The sequence below is a fragment of the Tenrec ecaudatus genome, chromosome 4 (assembly GCF_050624435.1).
Source record: "Tenrec ecaudatus isolate mTenEca1 chromosome 4, mTenEca1.hap1, whole genome shotgun sequence".
Lineage (NCBI taxonomy): Eukaryota > Metazoa > Chordata > Mammalia > Afrosoricida > Tenrecidae > Tenrec > Tenrec ecaudatus.
In genome coordinates this window covers 125,004,826-125,026,013 of record NC_134533.1, presented here as the reverse complement: position 1 = coordinate 125,026,013, position 21,188 = coordinate 125,004,826, and the positions used below count along the sequence as shown (strand labels likewise).

At 49.7% G+C, this 21,188-nt stretch overlaps 1 protein-coding gene across 2 annotated transcripts in view; it reads right to left on the bottom strand.

The window, feature by feature from the left end:
• The window catches only part of RET (ret proto-oncogene), a 58,344-nt gene that overhangs the window by 17,756 nt on the left and 19,400 nt on the right, over positions 1 to 21,188 (bottom strand). For both annotated transcript variants that reach the window (XM_075546755.1, XM_075546754.1), the window contains exons 2-8: positions 10,554 to 10,817; positions 8,360 to 8,647; positions 6,375 to 6,616; positions 5,256 to 5,451; positions 4,325 to 4,524; positions 1,178 to 1,436; positions 257 to 382 (exon numbers count right to left, since the gene is read on the bottom strand). In XM_075546755.1, coding sequence (XP_075402870.1) covers positions 257 to 382; positions 1,178 to 1,436; positions 4,325 to 4,524; positions 5,256 to 5,451; positions 6,375 to 6,616; positions 8,360 to 8,647; positions 10,554 to 10,817 — 1,575 coding nt within the window. The remainder of the gene's footprint in view (positions 1 to 256; positions 383 to 1,177; positions 1,437 to 4,324; positions 4,525 to 5,255; positions 5,452 to 6,374; positions 6,617 to 8,359; positions 8,648 to 10,553; positions 10,818 to 21,188) is intronic.

Genomic DNA, 21,188 nt, shown 5'->3' with positions numbered 1-21,188 from the left:
CACCAAGTCCTGCAGGAGCCTCCCAAGGCCTCCCGGGGCATGGGAGCCATGTAGCCATGGCCCCGCCTGGACCGGGACTAATGTGCGAGCCTCTGCTGCTGAGCAGGGGATATCAGGAGCCACAGGAGGGCGGGGGCACCCAGAGAGCACAGAACGGAGAAGGTCCCATATGGAGGTTGTGGGCTCATGTGGACCCCAACTCCAAATAACCCTTGGCCGCTGGGCCCCACCCAGGCTGCCACTGCAGGGGGCCTACCTTTGCCTTCACCCTGTCTCCACTCGCACCTGCCGGTCAAGGAGCCTAGGCCACTGCATTCCTCACATTCAGGGCGCCGCTTGCTGACTGCACAGGACAGAGGGCAGCCAGCCGCCTCCGCCGTGTCTGTGAGGGTAGACAAGCAGTGTCACATGAAGCTGGCCAGTACAGACAGGCTAGGCTACTCAGCAGTCAGGGGGAGGCACAACTCAGTACCAGGGCAGCTGAGCTGGTATGGGGGTAGGGCACAGGGCAGTGATGGAGGATGGGGCGGAGAGCTCTCCAAGTGTAGTGGAACCTGCCCCGTGTATCACACAACCACAGACAAAGGACTGCTTCTGGGCTAAGCACACTCTGGGATATATGTGTGGGCAGGGGGTGGGAGGAATGAAGCAAAGATAGGGAAGCAGGGACTCAGCAGAGCAACACAAAAGTTCTCTGATTAACTCTGAACTTCAGATAAACTATGAGCAATAATAGCGCAAGGGGCCTGCTTAGAAAATTGTTTTCCAAAGGAAGACAAACTAGGGTATCTGCAAATGCTGCATGGGATATATTTAAACTCTCTGCTGTTTACCTGAAAGTCACATTTAACTCCATCCCAAGGTTTGGTCTGGCCACCCTAAGTCAAGTGCATGTGGGGATTACGTCAAAGGCAGTGGTGCTGGTGGGAAGCAGCAGCTAGTGCTAAGGTAGGGGTGATGCTACTTCACAGTCTTCCCATCCAATCTTTCCTGCATGGCTCGGAGGTGGGGATGTACAGGGGACAGACTTGGTGCGGAGGAGTCTCCAAGCATGTGCAGGGGAGCCGGGACTACAGAAGGCAGCTGCTCTACACCCACCTGTGCTTGTCCTTTTGGAGTCCCTGTCCTAGACCCCAGGCCCAGGCCCCGCCCAGATACCCACGCCCTTGGCACTCACATGTCCCCTCCACTGTGATGAATAGCTGCACCTGGGCTTGACTGCGGGTCTGTTTGTCAGTGGCCACCACCACGTACTGGAGCTCAGCACACTCGGGTTGCCGCAGGCTCTCCGGGTCGCTCACAAACAGGGTCCCAGTGGTGTCTTCTGTTGAGGTGACCACCCCCAGGGTGCTGCAGTTGGGCACAGGGGGCTGCAGTTTATACTGGATGGGGATGCCACTGAACTCTGGGCAGTGTTCCACGCATACCTTCCCGACCTAGGCAGAGGTACAGGTGTTTCAGCCATGTGCAAAGGCTCCACGGCAGTTGAATTGACTGACAGCCCCTGGCCTAAACCAGTGGTCAGTAGCTCCCTTAGAAATTCTATCCTCTGTCCCTCTGCCCACTTAATGCACAGGCTGACCATGCTGCTCAGGTCCTAGCATCACCCACCCCTGACCTAGGAACCACATGCTTCCAGTATGGAGTAAGGGGAGCAGGTTTGGTGGCAGGCAATGACCCAGGCAGGTCCTCTAACAAGACGCTGCTCCCTTCCCTCTTCTGGCTTTCCTTCCTTCAATCAAAAGATGCACACGCCCTATGCTAGAGCCCCTGCTCTCAGGGATGTGTTCAGTGCTGGATACAGCAATCAAAACCTGGAGTTCCTGGTAATGCACACCCAAGCCCTCTATAAGCACATCAACAAGTAAATCTATCCCCATGCCAGCCAAGGGTAGAAACTGATGGGTGGGCGAACTTTAGAGAAGGCGATCAGGGAAGCAGCTCTGTGAAGATAAAGTAAAATTCTGAAAGAGCCAATTCTGTGGGCAAAAGCTTTCCAGGTGGCAGAAACAGCAAGTGCAAAAGTAGCAGGGAGGGATGGCTGAAAGTATCTGAGAAAGAGAAAAATGCCCCATACAGGGCCCCATTTGCTTTTTGCTTCAGCCTTTCCCCCTGTCTTGTCCAGTTGGTGGAAGACACAAAGTCTGGCCGGAGCCCAATAGCTCAGGGCAGAGAAGTGCTCCATAGGACTTGTGAGGCTGTAAATCTTTAGGGAACCAGATCGCCTCATCTTCCTGTCGAGTAGCTGGGGGGTTCCCACCACCACCTTTTCAATTAGCAGCCCCATGCTTAACCTGCTGTGCCACCAGGAGTCCTTCAACTTTACAATAATTCATGGCAATTTGTGATCAAGTGATACTAGAAAATCCAGACATGTCCAGGCAACCTTGATACAGCAGTGTGTGTGTGGCGTGTGTGTGCGTGCGTGCGTGTACGTGCATGTGTACGTGGTTGCCTGGTCATATTGTGGACCTACGGAGTGTCTAAGTATCTGAGAGGCTCTAAGGAAGGACCTGTCATTGGGATAGAGGTTTTGGACTGATGTAGGTGCTGACAGGTAGGAACTTGGAGCCGAACAGCATAGGATGAAATCCTAGAAAATCCCCGCCCTCCCGGTGCTTTTGACCCCAGAGTCTCTGAGCCACGGTGGCTTCTTGCCGCTGGTCCTTCCTTGCTCCTTCTGGCTACCAGCTTTGGTGGGTCCAGTTCTCTCAGAGCTGCTCAGTCCAGTCACTCAGAGATCTGCCCTTTGACCATGGGAGTTGACCTCCAGCATGGTCTTTTCTCCCATTCTGTACCAAGAAGGGTTGCAGGACTTGGGTCTCTCATCCTGGGGCTGCCAGATGGACTACCACTGCAGGAGAGTCCTTCTCTACTGACTTTGTTCAGTGGGGCTGGAGAAACGAGGGTCCACTTTACAGGTCTGGGAGCTCTGCTCTTAACTTCAGCCACTCTAAAATGAGGCTGTATGCTGGGAATCACAGCCAAGCAAGGAGAGAGGGCCCTAGCCTGCAGCTAGCCCAGCCTGTTCTTAGTAAGCTCGGCATGAGCCCACCCCAAAGCAGAGCTAGGCTCTTTCAAGCACCACATGTTAACAAAAAATGAATGGCTGGGAACATAGCACTCCCCCCTGCATGAAGCCAGAACTGCCATTGAGTCAATGCCAACTCGAGTCAATGCCTATAGGGTAGGACAGGGTAGAACTGGTCCTGTGTTTCCGAGGCTGTAACTATGCCCGAGAGTAGAGAGTCTCATCTTTCTCCCAAGGGGCAGCTGGGGACTTCAAACTGCTGGTTTTGGAGATCGAAACCCAACACATAGGCACCACATCACCCAGAGCCTTTACATTCCCTCAGCTAATTGTGAGTACTGTCCAAGGTACTTAATGCACAACTTAAATTTAGGGGGTGCGTGAACAATCACTATCTTTCTGTGGCGCACCCCACACCCCTGTCTTGTCAATCTCGGGCACTTGACCCACCACTCCTGACCTATCCCTGGGAGTATCCAGAGCTTTTTGAAAGGGAATGGGGCTGGGGCAGCACTGAGCTCTTTATGGACTGGACACAGGTAGCTACCAGCAGTGGATGGATGGTGGGAACCACATACAGGGACCAAGGCACAGCCAGTATATGTGGTGTTCAGAAGAGAACTGATCCACGTGAGACTCCATGAAGAAAACGTAGGGTGTTAGACTATGTGTACACTGATCGAAGCCAAGCGGGAAAATGCTAAGAGTCTGGAAAGAACTGTACTCACATGCTCAATACTGGGGATTCCTTCATAGTTATTTTCTTTAATGGACATTTATTCCTTTAAACATTTTCCACTTCTGTTATTTTCCAGTGAAAAATACAATGTAAGATATATATATCAGAAGGTAAACAAATAGATGCTCCTGGTTTTCCCAATTCTTGTCTATCTTGGCAAATGGAGACATGTGAGGCCGATAGTGCTGCAAATCACTTTTTCTCCCAAGGAATATCTTTTCAAGTAAGGATAGGTAGCTTGACTGGCCTTGCTCTTGTATTAGTACAAAACATGTCTTAAAAATGCAAAAAAGGAGGGAGCAAAGGAAGCGTTAGACCCGAGGGCCGCACCAGAGCTTCGGCTGCAATCTTTCCAGGCCTTCTCTGCCCACTGCCTACCTCCCCAGCCTGTGGTCAAGCTATGCCTTGGGTCAGCTCGGTGTGAAGTTCAGGAAAAGTGGCGGTATGATCCACATTCCACCTCTTCTTTCAACCTGCAAATTGAACATCACCGAGCAACCATCGGTACCCTAGCTCTCCAGGATCCCCAGGTGGGCAGCATGGCAAGGGCTCACCTGGGCAAATTGCTGGGCTCTCCTGTTCACTGTGAAGGAGTAGGTGCTCGGGAAGTGCAGGCTGACAGGTAACACAGAGACATTAAAGTGGAGGAGCAGGACACCTTCCCCGGGGCCCTGGAAGGCCGAGTCATTCACCAGTACAGCCAGTTGCAGGGTGCGGCTCTCTGTGATGGGAAGGCTCCGGTTGAGCACAAGCCCTGTGGGTGAGTGGATGGGAGTGAGGGTTGTAGAGCTGGCACTGGGCCATGGGCCACTCCTCCTGCCCACTGTTTCTGTTCTCCCAGACAGACCCCCTGTGTTCACATGCAGCCCCGTCCCCAGATGCCAAATCACCACTATGTACATTTCAAACATGCTGACCTGTGCACCCAAAGAACCCTGTCAGTGGGGAAGTGACTGGTGTGTGTGAGTGTGTGTAAGGAAGTGTGCATGTACTTATGGGACCAAACTAAAGCAGATCTCAAAGCAAGGACCCAAGTGCGAGTGGTTAATATCTGGGAGGCAGTCCCAGGGCACACAGGCAGGGTAGAGACAGAAGGAAAGGCCATTGTACATCAGCTATTCATCAAGTACACCAGCTCTGTGAGCACAGGAAATTCACCCCCTAGATTCTGGAAGCCTGGTCATGACAACCATCTCAGACTCCCCTACTCGAGGCATGGGAGATGGCCACTATCCACCACCTCCAATTAGTAGGGAGCTGCTGACAGCAGGTGCACATGTGGGTTCATGTGTGTGCGCATTCAGGCCAACTGTGGGTGACTCGGTAGCTTCCAGTATGCATGCCTGCATGGGTGGGGTGGTGAGGTCCACTGAGTCTACTGTGGGAAGTTGAGGCAAGAGAGCAACATGTGAGATCCCACAGACCCAGGAAGGACTAGGACAGACAGGCAGGGAGCTATGCACCCAAGAAAATAGCCCCTCTTACTATATTCATGCACTGTGGCCCGCACAAAGCTGCCGTTGCGTGAGGTCAACGTCTCATTGGGTGTGTGTTCCATACGGAAGGTCTGGCGTGCCCAGGCATCCCCCGAGAGCATCGTGCTCGCATACCGCCTCAGGAGCTCCCCAGATGCTGGCACCACATCCGCATCGAAGACCCGAAGCGTGGCCACCACAGTGCCCTACGGAGGGCAGGGTACCACATCAGGGTGGGTGGCAGGGCCTCCTTGGAGCACTACCCCCTGTCTGCATATGGGATCCCTACCCTACTAGCCCTGAGATCTTTCCAGGGTGTTCTGCATCCTGGCCACGTCCACAGGGGACCTGAACATGCGGCAGTCACTGCCTCCTCTGGGGACAGATTGACTTGGGCTTCGATCGCAATGGTCTTCCCTGTATAAAGATAGGTCAGGAGTACAGCAGACTTTCCGGGACTTACTGTGGCAGATGCCATGGAGCTTTGTTTATACGTCGTACCAGGGGCTCTAACTGAGGGAACTGGGCCAAGTGGGAAGGGTCTGCCTGAGATCACAGAGCAGCAGGACCTAAGTCCACGTGACCCCTAGAATACCCTCCTCTTAACAAAATGTGCATTACTTCCACCTCCTCACCTACCAAGCCTGCCCCTGGGCGCCCAGAGAAACAGACAGAGGTCACACAGTGCACGGGGCCACCTGCTACACTAAATCATGGGCCTGGCTGCAGGACAACCCAAGGCCCAACAGAGGGCAGCCATGCTCTTTTGCGGGCCAGAATAGGGCCTGCACAGTCTAAGAGGTCCCCGTAGATCCCTGTCTCTATCCAATCCCTGGCCCTTCCCCTTTGAGGGGAAGACTGCAAGGATGGAAGCACTCAGACAACAGGGCTGGGCTGTGTGAGGTCAGGTACACACAGGCCGGCCCAAAGGTCTTCTTCTCGCCCCATTCTACTTCCTTGCCCTAAAGGCCTGCAGTAAATACTGACAGACAGATGGGTAGATGGACAGACAGACAAATAGCCAGATAGACACACAGCTAGATGGACAACTGAACAGAGAAATAAAAGGACAGATGAAGAGCTAGACATCCACAAAGGCAGGCAGACAGATGTCAGGATGGATAGGCACCTCCTTCCGTTTGAACTCCACCACTGTGCTGGCAGTATCAAGTCCCCCAAGGAAAGTGGGCGGCGAGTCGTCTTCATCATACACAGTCACAGGGAAAGGTACCCTCACTTCCTCCTCTCTTGTGCCAGCTCGCACTGTGCATGCGGCCACCAGCTCATACTTTTCCTGCTGCTCTCGGTCCAGAGCCCAGAGTGTGCTCACCTCCAGGGTGTCTGGGCTGCAGTGGAAGGGCAGGTGCTCACCTGGGACAAAGCAGAGCAGGATCTGGTGACCAAAGCAGACCAAGTGAGCCGCCTTCCTTGTGGGGAAGAGTGTGGAGTCCAACGGGGATGGACCAGTTCTCTGGCACGTGGGCCATCTGGCCCTGCACCTGCCTCCTCAGGCCCACTTGTGCTATTAGAAAGGCAGAACAGAGGCCTGTGCTAAACAACCATGAAAAGGGGCCAAGGGGCCTCTTTTATCAACTGACGCTGGTGCTCGAGGTTTCCCTAGACACTTGGGTGTTGAGGACCGGCAACAATGACGAGGACACTGTTTGGGAGAGGCTCCAGCCTGGCCAGGGTGAAGACCCAGACATCTAGGTATGGTCCTTTACCAAGTCATAAAATACATTGTTGGGTATTTTTAAACTTAGAAACCTACTAGCTGCCCATTTTAGATAATGTGAGAAATAAGGAAATCATCCACAATCCCATTGATGTAAAAGAAACACAGTGGATGGGTGTGTACTCTCCGACAAAGCTCACACACATTCATCACATGTCCCGTGCCACTAGCTCCTGCGGTGTGGTGGATTCGTGTCTCAGTTTCCTTGCCATACACTGGGGTGATGGTAGTCACGGTGCCCCGTTTGGGCCAGCCATGCTCTGCCTGCTGACATCAGGGACTCCAGTCAATGTTCAGAAAGCACAGCATTCTTCTACCAGAGAACGGCCCAGAATCTACCCTCAGGGGAAAGCCCCAGCAAGGTGCACTTTTGGACACTTGGAGGTGACATCGGGGACACAGCTCAGCTGGCTCCCTGGCACAGCCCAAACTTTCCACAGGAACAAATTACAAAGCAACCTGGGGATGCTTACCGTTCAGAGCTTTCCTTTCCTTTGCCTGGACACAAAACACAGTTTAGTACAATTTAAATGTGTGCATTTCAGCGAAAAGGGCCGCATGCAGAGCCACTTGCTGTGCCGCCAGTTTGGCACAAAGGACCTGAACCAGGGGAAAGGAGGGAGGGTGAAGGGCATGTGGGCAAGTGAGCTTCCGCCTGCTCTCAGAATGTCTGCCAAGCCATCACCCAGTTCTCGGGCAATCAGCCTGCTGTGGACCGCTTTCGACTGCTGACTAGCAGTTCGCCCTCTTATCCCTTTCAGTTGCAGACCCTCTGCTGTTTCCTCTCCACCTCCACTCCGTTTAACTGTGAAACCGTACCCCCCAGTCCCTCGCCCCCCCCCCAACCCTCCATCCTTCTCCTCCCTGCAGCTGCTCAGGCAGAACTTTTTCCTCGTAGCACCCAGCATCTGACCCAGCCTGAAACCCGGCTGGCTCCCCCTTCAACATTTACCGGAGGCTGCTGTCTCAGTTCCCCTTCTGGTTTCTTTGTTATCTCAAATCTAATTTCTCAGAAGCCTCCTAAATGCCTCCCTGCTTCCTCCTGAGACCCGCCGTAGTCCACATGTGCTTCATTAAGTTATTAAAGCCTGCCTTCTTTCGGAATGTCTCCACCTTTGCTACCCCTTTCCCGGACTCCCACTGGAAACAGGCTCTCCATTTTTCTTATATCCTCCCCATGACGGAGTCCCCTTGTCCCCCCACTCCCCACTCCCCAAGCAAAGAGGCTCTAGCAGGCAGGGTCTCTGGCTGGTATGCTCATGGTTGTATCCTTCGCCCATGGCAGGCACAAGAGAGATCGTTCTGGCCTATCCGGGGAAGGGGTGGTGTGTTGTTGGAATGAATGTGCAGGGCAGGCCTCGCCAGCAGGCCATACTCACCCCCCAGGAGCTGGTAGACCACACTGATGTTGGGGCAGAGATACTTCACAGGCAGCAGGCCGAACTGATGGAAGGTGCCAGGGGGCTTGTTCTCCCGGATGCGGAAGGACAGGCCCTTCTCTGGGAAGCAGAGGTCCCTGGGTTTCAGGAACCCACAGGCTGGGAAGGAGGCATTGATGAAGGAAAAGTACACCCGGGCACAGCCTGGCCACTGACACTCGCCCTCTCGAAGGGCAGCTGGTGAGAGGAAGACCTGGAGGTGGACGGTGAGCAGGGGGAAGCCGCCATCTGCAGAGAAAGAGCCAGGAGGGCCTGTGGGCACCATGCCAATGGAGGGCAGGCTATGAGTTGCTGTAAGATTCAGTCCTTAGGGCGGCCTACGTGTTCTGCTGAGCCAGTCACCCCATCCTAGCACTCCTAACCCCCCTCTCATCATCATCTGCGCCCGCCCTGCACCTCAGGACCTTCAAGGCCTGAGACCCTGGTCCATCTGAGTGAGCATCAGTAACTCCCAGGACACCTTTTCTCGTCAATCAGACTTTGCTCAAGTGTTCCCTAAGGCGGCCACCCTGAGCGTCTTCCCCCCACCCCCATTAAGCCAGTGCCCCTCCAAGAACGCCACCCTGAGCATTCCATACCGCCCATCGCATCACTGCCTTCGAAGATAGGGCGAGAGTTCTGCATCTCGCTACCTCCATCACATCAGTGTGCCCCCGGGAGCTCCCCAGAACAAGCCCCTCAGCTCCCGCAGAGGGACAGCTCCTCCAGCGCCGGATCCTACTGTGCATGGTGCCCTGCCCACGGCTCCTTCCCTGGCTGTCTCTATTGTAGAGGCTCTGCTGACACACGGCCCCACGGGCAGACACCCCAGTTCTGAGAGGGGGGCTTTCCAGGTGGTTCCATGAGAGCCACATCACAGTACCTTCCTCTCTGAGGAAGCCTGGCACTCCACTAGAGGGCTCTGGCTTGGCCCACTATCTCAGCCCGGGGTGGGGGTGGGGGGGGCGCGTTGCTCTCACAGCTGCTGCTTCTACATTCCGCTTTGATTCTCCTTAGCCGCTGCTTCATTTCCTCAGTCCTCAGCTGTAACTAACAGTTCTTTACGTAAATAGCCTCCGTTCAAATTCAATGTGTATTTTTCTCCTGACTGAACCCTGAAGAAAATAGAGGCTTTTATCAGTTCACAGCCATAGACTCGGGCTCCCAGGAAACACAGACCCACACACTCTGTCTCACAGCAAGCACCTACTAGAGCACCCACCCAGCAATGTTTCGTTCCATATGCACCCCCCTGGGAGCTTAGGGGAGGGCGGCAGGGACTAAGGTGCTGAGACCCAATTCAGGTGGTACCTCTCTGGCAAGCCCCTAGAGGTGGGGGCTGTCCCTCCACGGGCCACTGTGGTGGCCCCAACTTTGGTTGGTACAGAGAGCAGTAATGTTGCCTAGTAAGGCATGTTGCTTCCCTTGTGTTCATAGCATGCTGCCTCTCTTCTCCAGATGGCTGTGAGGGCTAGGCGAGGCCACAGTAGGTAGAGAAGGGACATAGGAGGTAAAAGACACTGCTTATACCAGCACTCTGTCGAGCCAAACGGCAGGACTCTGCCTAGGCCCCTTTCCCAGCCCCTGGTCTTCCCTTTCTTCCCTGCCTGGGCATCTCAGCATGGTCAACTCTTGCTCGGCCTCTTGTGCATGTTCCCGTGGCAACAAAGTTGGTGAGTTTTCACGGGAGCTGCCTTTTCCCCATCATGTTCAAGGTCACATGCTAAATTCAAACTCTAGAATTTTCCTAGCTCTTCATAACTCCATTCTCACAATCCCCAAATCACTCTTAAAAGGCCACTAGATTCGACATACGGAGAGTCCCTAAACCTTGCACATGATTTTCCCAAAATTTCAATACTCTGAGAGCCAAGGGTCATCATGGCCCCCTAGACTCATCCTGGCTCCCACAGCCCAATGGGTACTGTTAGGTCAACTTCATTTGGTCCCTTACATGCAAGCTTGTAGAGGAAATGCTGCAACATGGGCTGTGCTGCCTCACCTGCGTTTGTGGAAGGGATGGGGATGAGACAGAGGTAGAGAAAGGTGAGGATAAGCAGGAGAGAGGAGTGTGATAGAGGTGGAGTAGGGCAGGGTGGGAATGGAGGGTAAGGCAGTGGGGGTGAGCAGGATGAGCTGAAAGCTGCTAACTCACTGCGAGAGCTGAGCTTCTCCCAAGTGCTCTGGTCCAGACTTTGGTTCAGGTAAAGGAGACCCTTGTCCTTCTGGATGTGGATCCAGGTGTTCTCATGGAGTCGAGAGCGGTAGGCACCATAAAGGTGCTGGCCCAAGTGGAAGCTGGGCACCTCACCGGGCGAGTCTTGCAGTGTGTGGACATAGAGCAGCGGCGTGCCGGCAGGTTGATCTATGTACAGCTTCTCCCAGTAGGTATCCCTTGAGAAGTAGAGGCCCAGTGGAGCTGCAAAGGCAGGAGCAACAAGAGGGGTGGGAGATGAGAGCAATGTCCCACCTGGAGCCACGGTGCATCCTCTGGGAGAATCCTGACTTGATCAGCCTCCCAGCCAGACTACCATTCCCATGGAAGCTTTATTTCACACCACGACTGAGGTTTCTTTCTTAACCACTAAACCAAAAACAAACCCATTGCTATGGAGTTAATTCCAACTCATAGCAATCCTATAGAACAAAGTAGCACTGCTCCATAGGGTTTCCGAGACTGGAAATCTTTATAGGAGCAGACCGTGGCACCAGTCTTTTGAGGAGTGGCTGGTGAGATGATTCACCAGTCCTGTAAGTTAAAGTCCAAGACTTCTTGGGCAAAGAACTCCTTGATTTAAAACTGTAATCCCAATAGGACTTTCTCATCTAAGTCTTTCTTTAAAAAAAAGTTTTATTAGCATATAATTCAATGGTTCAATCACATCAAGACGTACAATCATCAAAACAATCCATTTTAGAACATTTTCTTTTAAAAAATCATTTTATTGGGGGCTCATACAACTCTTATCACAATCCATACATCCATCCATTGTGTCAAGCACATTTGTACATTTGTTGTCATCATCATTTTCAAAACATTTTCTTACTACTTGGTATCAACTCCTCATTTTTTCCACCTCCTCCCCCACCCATGAACCCTAGATAATTTATAAATTATTATTATTTGTCCATGCCTTGCACTATCCGATGTCTCCCCTTACCTCCTTATCTGTTGTCCATTCCTCTGGGAGGGGTTATAAATAGGTCATTGTGATTGGTTTCCCTTTTCTCCCCCCAAATTCCCCTTATCCTCCTGGTATGGCTACTATTGGTCCTGAGTGTATCTGTCCTGTATTCTCTGTGTTTACAGCTCTTATCTGTACCCATGTACATGCTCTGATCTAGCCGGGTTTGTGAGGTAGAATTAGGGTCATGATTGGGGGGAGGGGGGAGGAAGTATTAAAGAACCAGAGGAAAGGTGTATATTTTGTTGTGGTTATACTGCACCTTGATTGGCCTGTCTTCTCCCCATGACCCTTCTGTAAGTGGATGTTCAATTGCCTACAGATTGGTTTTGGGTCTCCACTCCACACTCCCCCCATCCACCCGCCCCTTGCCAATTCACACTGACATGATATTTTGTTCTGGGTCTTTGAAGCCTGATACCTGATCCTGTCGACACCTTATGATCACACAGGCTGTTGTGCTTCTTCCATGTGGGCTTTGTTGCTTCTGAGCTAGATGACCACTTGTTTGTCTTCAAGTATTTAAGACCCCATACCGAGATCTTTTGATAGCTGGGCACTATCAGCTTTCTTCATCACATTTGCTTATACACCCATTTATCTTCAGCGAAAGTGTCAGGAAGGTGAGCATCTCAGAATGCTAGATTATTAGAACAAAGTGTTCTTGTGTTGAAGGAGTACTTGGGTGGAGGCCCAATGTCCATCTGTTTCCTTAATACTAAACCTATAAATATATGCACATAGATCTATTTCCCCATTGCCATATAAAATGTATTTGCATATGTACATGCCTGTATTTAGACCTCTATACATGCCCTTTGCCTCCTAGTTCTTTCCTTTAACTTTCCTCTTGTCCCACTGTCATGTTCAGCCTTCATTTGGGTTTCAGTAATTCTTCTTAGTCACCTTGCCCTTGATCAAGCCGTACCAGGCTTCCTACACCCTCCTCGTCATTTGCTTTGTTCTTGTACTCGTCGTCATTCGCTCTCTTTCCCTACCCCCAAATCTCCCTTTCCACACCCCAAGGAACCATTATTCTAGTTACTGTCTCTACAGATTTACCTTTCCTGAATTTCATATACACAAAACCTTAAACAACAGCAGTAAAACCTAAATTGAAGAGAAGCAGAAAGGATTAAAAACTAGAACAAATTTAAAGTGGGTCAAATGGTAATGTATTAAAATTTAACTTCACTGCATCTGCAGTACATTAAAATATAATTACAGTACTTGTATAAGTAAATCCTGCCTGAAAATGCACCAAAATTGTGTTATTATAGGAGAAAAATAAAATGGGTATGTGTGGGAATTATAAGATGGTTGCAAATCATTTTAAATTATGCAAGTTTGATAAACATATAATAAACACACTCATATGTTTGATAAACACACTTCAGTCATGCATGGACTGGAGGTCACATATGCTCAAGACAATTTACTCAGGTGTGTGGTGGCAGTGGGGATTGCACAGCCTGTATTAGTCTGGGCACATTAGGGAAACAAATCCACAGAAACTCATGTATAAGAGAGAGTTTTAGATAAAGATTATGTGCACATCAAGAAAACATCCCTACCCAGTGCTGCCCAAGCCCACAAGTCCAACATTAACCCATTAACCCATATGTCCGACACCAATGCTCCCTGGTCCTGCACGCCATTCTCACGATGGGTTATGGATCCCTGGGGTTGTTAATGGCTGACTTTCTTCTCTTTCCGGTCCATCTTAATTCGGAAGTTCAGCTGAAACCTGTTCCGCGTTGTAGTAGCTTCCACTGGCAGATGGGTGGCAGCTGCCCATGAGGTGCACTGTCCAGGAATCCAACCTGGGTCCCCATGTGGAAGGTGAGAACATGATCAATGAACCACTACAAGGCCCTGCAGTCCTATTGCGTTCATTTAGGAGGAATAAAAATGTGTATCTATCAAGCTATTTAATAAAAAAGGCAATTAGTCACAATAGCTGAACATGAACAGGGTGCAGATGCCCTCCCATGGCGATGGCTAAACAAATAGTCGTTTATTCCCATCATGAAAGAGGAAAAACCTGTAGCAACTCGACTCATGTTACATCAGGCCAACTGGAAGGAACCGTCACACAAGAAGAATGCTGAGGCATGACCCCAGACTGATCTTAAGAGCTGCCTGGAGGGGTAGGAATGAGACTGGAAAGAGCAGGAGGATACTGAGGACGAAGGGAGGAAGGATGGTGGGAGACAGTGGGAGAACCACATATACGGAGGGTTTAACGGGATATTGTTGGTTTCATTTCCTGAGATGGGCTGTATGAATGCATATGTACAGTATGTACTTTGGAAAACAAACTGCCACCCCCCAAAAAAATCCTTCCAGATTTTTTTTTAATCCCTTAAACCTATGCACTGGTCTGAGTGACTTAGAGAAAAGAAGGAACATAAAATTGAAATGGAGCTGGATTCTTTAGTGACAAAGAAGTTCATTTCAAACAAACAAACAAAACACAAGAAAAAGGAAAGAGCAGCAGGGAGCTGGGAGACTGCCCATCTTTTGATGGAGTGTAGGCCACAAGGACCCACTGTTCGGCATAGCTAATCTTTGTGTATTTCAGCCACTTAAACTTTACTTCAGAAAAATGACCAAACAGTCACAGAGGGTCATGTAAGAGGTATAAGCAATACACCTTGTTATAAACTGGTACTACTTTGTACCTTAAATATGCTATAGGGAAACCAAAGTCCAAATTGATGGATTTCTCTGAATTTACAAACTATAGTAAAATGTAGTCCAAAATAGATAGCCATGAACACAGTGACCATGAAATCAAACTGTCCCTTGGTGACAAAGCCATTGTTAATCATAAACAGGTTCAAGGTTAATCTTGTGCACAGATATTTTTTTATTTAATCATTTTATTGGGGGATCATACAATTCTTATCACAATCCATACGTACATCCATTGTGTCAAGAACATATGTACATTTGTTGCCATCATCATTCTCAAAACATTTGCCTTCTACTTGAGCCCTTAATATCTGCTGCTCATTTCCCTCTCCCTCCCAAATGTCCCCTACCTCATGAACCCTACATAATTCATAAAATTATTATTATTTTGTCATATATTACACTGTCCGATGTCTCCCCCTGCCTTCTTCTCTGCTGTCCCTCCCCCAGCGAGGAGGCTATACGTAGATTCTTGTAATTGGTTCCCCCTTTCTACCCCACATTCTCTCCACCCTCCAGGCATTGCGACTCTCACCACTGGTCCTGAAGGAGTCATCTGTCCTGATTCCCTGTGTTTCCAGTTGCTCTCTGTACCTATGTACATCCTCTGGTCTAGCCAGATTTGTAAGGTAGAATTGGGATCATGATAGTGAGGGGGTAAGGGGAGAAAGCGTTTAAGAACTAGAGGAAAGTTATATGTTTCATTGTTGCTACCCTGAACCCTGACTGGTTCATCTCCTCCCCACAACCCTTCAGTAAGGGGTGTCTGGTTGGCTACCAATGGGCTTTGACTCTCCACTCTGCACTCACCCACATTTTCAATGACATGAATTTTTGTTCCTTGATGCTTGATACCTGATCCCTTCAACAGCTTGTGGTCACACAGGTTGGTGTGTTTCTTCCATGTGGGATTTGTTGCTTCTGAGCGAGATGGCCACTTGTTTATCTTTAAGCCTTTAAGACCCCAGACACTATATCTTTTGATAGGTGGGCACAATCAGCTTTCTTCACTACATTTGCTTATGCACACATTTGTCTTCATTGATCATATCAGGCACCCATTGATATGATTTTTAGTTCTTTGATGTCTGATAACTGGTCCCTTCAACAGCTCGTGGTCACACAGGTTGGTGTGTTTCTTCCATGTGGGCTTTGTTGCTTCTGAGCTAGATGGTCACTTGTTTATCTTCAAGCCTTTAAGACCTCAGACGCTATATCTTTTGATAGTCGGGCACCATTAGCTTTCTTCACCACATTTACTTATGCACACATTTGTCTTCAGTGATCGTATCACGAAGGTGGGCACCCACTGATGTGATTTTTAGGGATGGGGGAACAATAAGTGATCCAAAATCAGTAGCAAGAGGGTGTGAGAGGCCTGGTAGGGATTCAGCAAGGACAAGGTAACCGAGAGAAATTACTGAAACTCAAATGAAGGCTGAGCATGATAGTGGGACAAGAGGAATGTAAAAGGAAATAGAGGAAAGAACTAGGTGACAAAGGGTATTTATAGAAGTCAAAGACTGGAATGTACATATGTAAATATATTTATATGAGAGTAGGAAAACAGAGCTAAGTGCATATATCTATAGGTTAAGTACTAAGACAGCAGATGGACATTGGGCCTCCACTCAAGCACTTACTCAGTGCAAGAACACTTTGTTTTATTAAATTGGCATTCCAGGATGCACACCTTCCTGACACGATTGCTGAATAAAAATGTGTGCATAAGCAAATGTGGTGAAGAAAGCTGATGGTGCCCGGCTATCAAAAGATATAGCATCTGGGATCTTAAAGGCTTGAAGATAAACAAGCAGCCATCTAGCTGAGAAGCATCAAAGCCCACATGGAAGAAGCACACCAGCTTGGCTGACTATGAGGTGTAGAAGGGACCAGTTGTGCACAGATTTTAACTTGGATATTTTTCCATCCTTTCTCTGAGATAACTCTTGGCATTCCCTGTGTTTATTACTTTTAAACCTCTAGACTACCCTGAGGACTTGTGCAAATGATTGTGGGCCCCAAAGACCACTAAGTCACCTTATGTTGGCTGACTCAGAAGGGAAGGCATGATTCAATCAATCAGGGTTGAGAGTAGGCAATGGTTAAATTTCAACTGCTTCCTCTTCTTCTCTATAAAAGCCTTATTGTAACCAACTGGCATTGAGTCGCTTGTTTTAGAAACAAACGATGTCCCTGTGTGCAGACAGAGTAACTGCACCATATGTGCGTGTGCCTGTATGTGTGTACTTTCATGATGGAACAGTGCTCAACATTCTCCTTCATAAAATGTTTTTAATTAGGATTGTTTAAAAGATGGATAATTAGTCAAAACCACACTTTAAAACTTGCAAGTACACTCAAATGTACGCACACAAAAATTCGAACACAAAGTCAATAGTAGGAATGAATTTACCTTTCTAATTTGTAAGGGGCTGTCTTATACCAGCTGCAGCACGAACTGAAGACAACATGGAAACACACACACACACACACACACACACACGTCAGCCCAGATATGGGTTCAGCAAACAATCAGATGCCAAGTGGAGTCAGGTGAAGAGAACAGTTCAGATCACTTGGGATGAACTGAGGATAAGAGAAGGCATCTCTCCCTCAAGGCCCTTTCAATGCATCTTGATTAGGAGCAGCAACATGGTACTTGCTTCAAGTACTTGTGTACTGGTTCCCTCAAATGTGGGGGCTGCCTCCACCAGATGTTCTAGACCAGTAGCGATTGGTTTCAACCTTCCTAACACCATGACTCTTTAATACAATTCCTCATGTTGTGGTGACCACCCACAACACAGTTGCTACTTCATCACTGTAATTTTGCTACTGTTATGAATCGGGCGACCCCTGTGAAAGGTCATTGTACACCCAAAGGGGTCGCGACCCACAGGTTGAGAACTGTTCTAGACCAAGAAGGTCAGAGAGAGAGGGAAGAAAAGAGGAGAGAGGGAAATAACCTGGGCAGGTGTATACAAGCCAGACGCACCAGAGAGGTGGCAGGAAAGCTGTTAGACCTACACTGCTGATGTACCAGATACCGTGAAAACCCTTTTTTAAGAAAAATAACTGGCTCTGGAGGGGAATCTGAAATGTCTCAGCCCTCTTGCTCTCCGTAGACTTTTGGAAGAGATTCACCATAGAGAATCACCCTACTATCTATGATCCTTAAAAAAAAAACAAAAACAAATGCACTGCTATTGCGGTTATTCTGACTCTCAGTGATGCTACAAGGCAGGGTAGGCCTGCTCCTTTGGGTTTCCTAGCCTTCAAACATTAGAGGAGCAGACAACCTCATCTTTCCCCCTGCGAACAGCTGGTTGGTTTGAACTGCTGACCTTGCGGTGAGCTCAGTGCATAGCTCACTATCAAGAACCTCGATTAGGCCTTGAGCCCCATGAGGAAATTACAATAGAGAATTCTGGGAAGGGAGCACCAGCAGCATGACCTTGCCTGGGGTCTCACTGCAGCGACACAGGCAGGATGTATCCCCACATATGGGAAGATGGAAATTCATCCTTCTTTCTCACATGTTCTACTTGGTCTAGAAGGGCAAAGGCTTCCCTCCAGATGCCTCATCATGGCTTGATCTTCTAAATTTCACCACGAATTTGGACCAGGAGCTTAGAGGTTATGTCAACACCAAAGGACCATTTGCTCCAGGCTGGTCTCCTGTTCCATAAGGCACATGAACACTCAACCAGAGGCAGGACCTGTTCCAGGTCAGTCATGTGCTTCTGGCTCAAAGCAGGCCTCAGTGTGCAGTGGGTTTGTATCAGTCACCACAGACCCGGGACCCATTGCCAGGAGGAAGTCACATAATCCAACAGCCCGTGAACATAAAGCTGGCCTTAGGCCACTTTCAGCTTTAGGTTCTTGGGTGTTGCAAGCCCACTTCCTGCTGCTGCACATCCTGCACCATGGTGTGGGTCCTTGATGGGATTCACAATCTCCCATATTTGGTACTGAGCCAAACTTCACTTGTGCTTCTAGGCAGAAATTGCAGCCCCCTAGCCTGGCTCACAGGAATTAGAGGGTCCCCAATGCGCAGCATCACCCCTGCCCAGTTCCATCACAATATACTCTTTGTGAGAGCAAACTAAAAGATGGCTCACATTGGGTCCACTGGGAGTACCTGAGAACACCCTTCATGTTTCCCCACTCTGGTGCTGTCCTGAGCTACACTTTTGCAGAATAAGTTGAAGTCACCTGCTATCATTCAAACACAGAGAAAGAAGGAGAACAAGGATTTGTGCAGTGGCCTCTTAAGAGCCACACTCCCAATCATACATGAGCTGAATCATGGAATGATTACTTCCGGTGTCATGTCAGTACCTACTGGAGCCTGGTGCTGAGCAGAGTCACCACCCACTCCCTTTGGCATAATGTCTGGGCAGTACTCACTGGAGATTAAAGCCACCTCTCCCGGAGCCTCTGTGGTATTAGGCAACCCCTGGAGATCCTTTTATTTCAGGGGAGCTGAAGCATTGGTCACAGAAATGATGAATGGCTTCCCTTTAACAATGGCCCTGGGGAAGGAACCCCAGTGTGGGCCACCATGTGGAGTGAAGGACTCACCAGCTCCAAATAGGAGCTCACGCACATCGACAACTGGTAACCTGGGTGCTGCCACCAAATCCTGGTTCGCTGCAAATCAGGACACACAGCTCAGAGGAGTTCCAAGGTGAGGAGAAGGCGCGCAGATCAGGGTGGATCATATCTCCCAATGATGGCTGCACCAATCTCTATCCCAACTTATCGTGTGGCGTGGACTCCGCCATAGTCTGTCTCAGGGAACTCATATTGGACCCTGGTTTTCCCTTGGAGCCACTGTGCTGTGGAGGTCCATGGGGTGAGGGGTCACACACACATTGGACCCCAGCAATTGTGATGCCTCAAGCCTATTGGAGCATCTGCTGCTGCTGCTGCTGGTGGGGTGCATACATGCCTCAGAGGAGCTGGCAGGCCCACCTGTGGCCACTCCATCCTGTCCAGAGCCTCCACCTGCATACTCTAGACCCAGAAAGGGACTGTATGTCTGTGCAGGGCTCCTGCAAGACTCTTTTTCAAAGAGGCCTTCATGCCATATACAAATCACCCAATGGTCCCGGATGGGAAGATGGGACAGATTCCTTGACAGTTCCCTTATCATCTCAGGCAGGACAGCCTAGCTTATGAAACACAATTAGAGGCCAGATTCGAGGCTGTCAGGGGAGATTTGTGGTTGGCCAATGATTATGAGCCGAAATAGATTTAACACAGATATCTCCCCGATGGTCCTCATAACGGGGCACAGTAGCTTTAACGCTCCTCCTCATCACAGGAGAAAACCTAGGAGGTGGGTGCAGGGCCAACCTCATGCACACAGAAACAACAGCAGCACAGGGCCTGGGCCCAGTTAAAAGTCCAATATCACCAGTCTGAAGTTCATCTTCATTCTTGAACAAGGGGTTCCACTTCTTCATAGTTCACTAGGTCTGATAAACTATTCAGCCTGCCCCAGATGGGTGTATGGGCGGAGCCTGGGAGGAACTATTTGAAATTTGATTGCATTGGATATGAAGCCTCTACAGAGCTCTGGCCTTTTCTGGGCCTCTGCTTTCCCGTCTGTGAAACAAGGACACAGATACTGGGAAGCAGAGGAGAATCCACTGCAGGTGAGCGCGGGTTCTTGAGTTTGTGCAGGTGTTGGGCAATAAGAATCTTTCAGATCAGCTTCATGCCTGTGTGTGCTGGCTTCATCACTGTGCCACACAGCATGTAAGGACCCTTCGAGTCCAAGAGCTGGGTCATAGTGGGGCTTGGCTCGATGGCTAACAAAGCTGGAGCTGGTCACCATGCAAAGAACAGATGCTGTGGCCATGGGCAGCTGGGGGCTCACACTGCCAGCACCCGTCTGCCCAGGAGCGCTGCATGGCCCAAGAACTCAGACCCATGTCTGGTTGTGGCCAGGTGGATGAGACCTGCTGCCTGCACCATTTGATGCAGAACATAAAAAGCTTTTCCCACCCTCTGCCATTGCTTACCAACTACTCGCTCTACTTCTATCCACGTTTCTACCTGAGAAGGCTATGTCCTTATGGCTGTCCCTATCCTGCACATTTGCACCTTGCAGCCATCCCCTGGCCTGCACACACCACAACTACCTACACCATGCACATGGTGGGTCCCTCTTGCTAGGAATTGAGGCAGGATTCCCAGCATCATCCCTGCCCACAGGCCGTTCAGAGTTCTGCTCTGCTTTGGCTGCAGGCTAAAAGATTACAGTCCCTCTGGGACTGGCATGGGCTCATGCCATGGCCAGCAATCATCTTGTAGCAGTCTCCCAGGTGCAGACACCCCCAACTCCCTGTGCCTACAAGTTGCCTCCTAGTTGGCTAGAAACTTTGGACCAGTTCTGGCCCAGGAAAGTCAGCAAGTTTCAAACCTAGCAGGTTTTCTCCTACCATAGATTCTGGTCTGTGTCCTCAGCTATTAGGGCCTTGTAGTGTTTGTTTGTTTTTGATTTTGACATATCACGGTGTTTTCTTCCACCTTACACACTCTGCTCCCAGCTGAATCATTCTTTATTTTATGCTTCTCCTGCTCAAATTATTGCATGGTATCTTTCTCTTGACTAGGTGCACACTGATGCATACAACTCTTACATGTATTCTTTCCCTCACACATCATTCTACCTGAAACACTGTGACACTCTTGCTCTCAAACACATTCTTTACCACACACATTATTATATTCACACACAAGCCCTTGTCTGACACACATCTCACAAGCCCACCCATTCTCTCTTGCATAGACACTCCATCTTGTACACACGGTTACACACAAGGACACACACTTTCTCACACTGGGTATAGCTGGGCTGTCCTGAGGTGGGGCTCACCTGGCTGTTAAGGGAA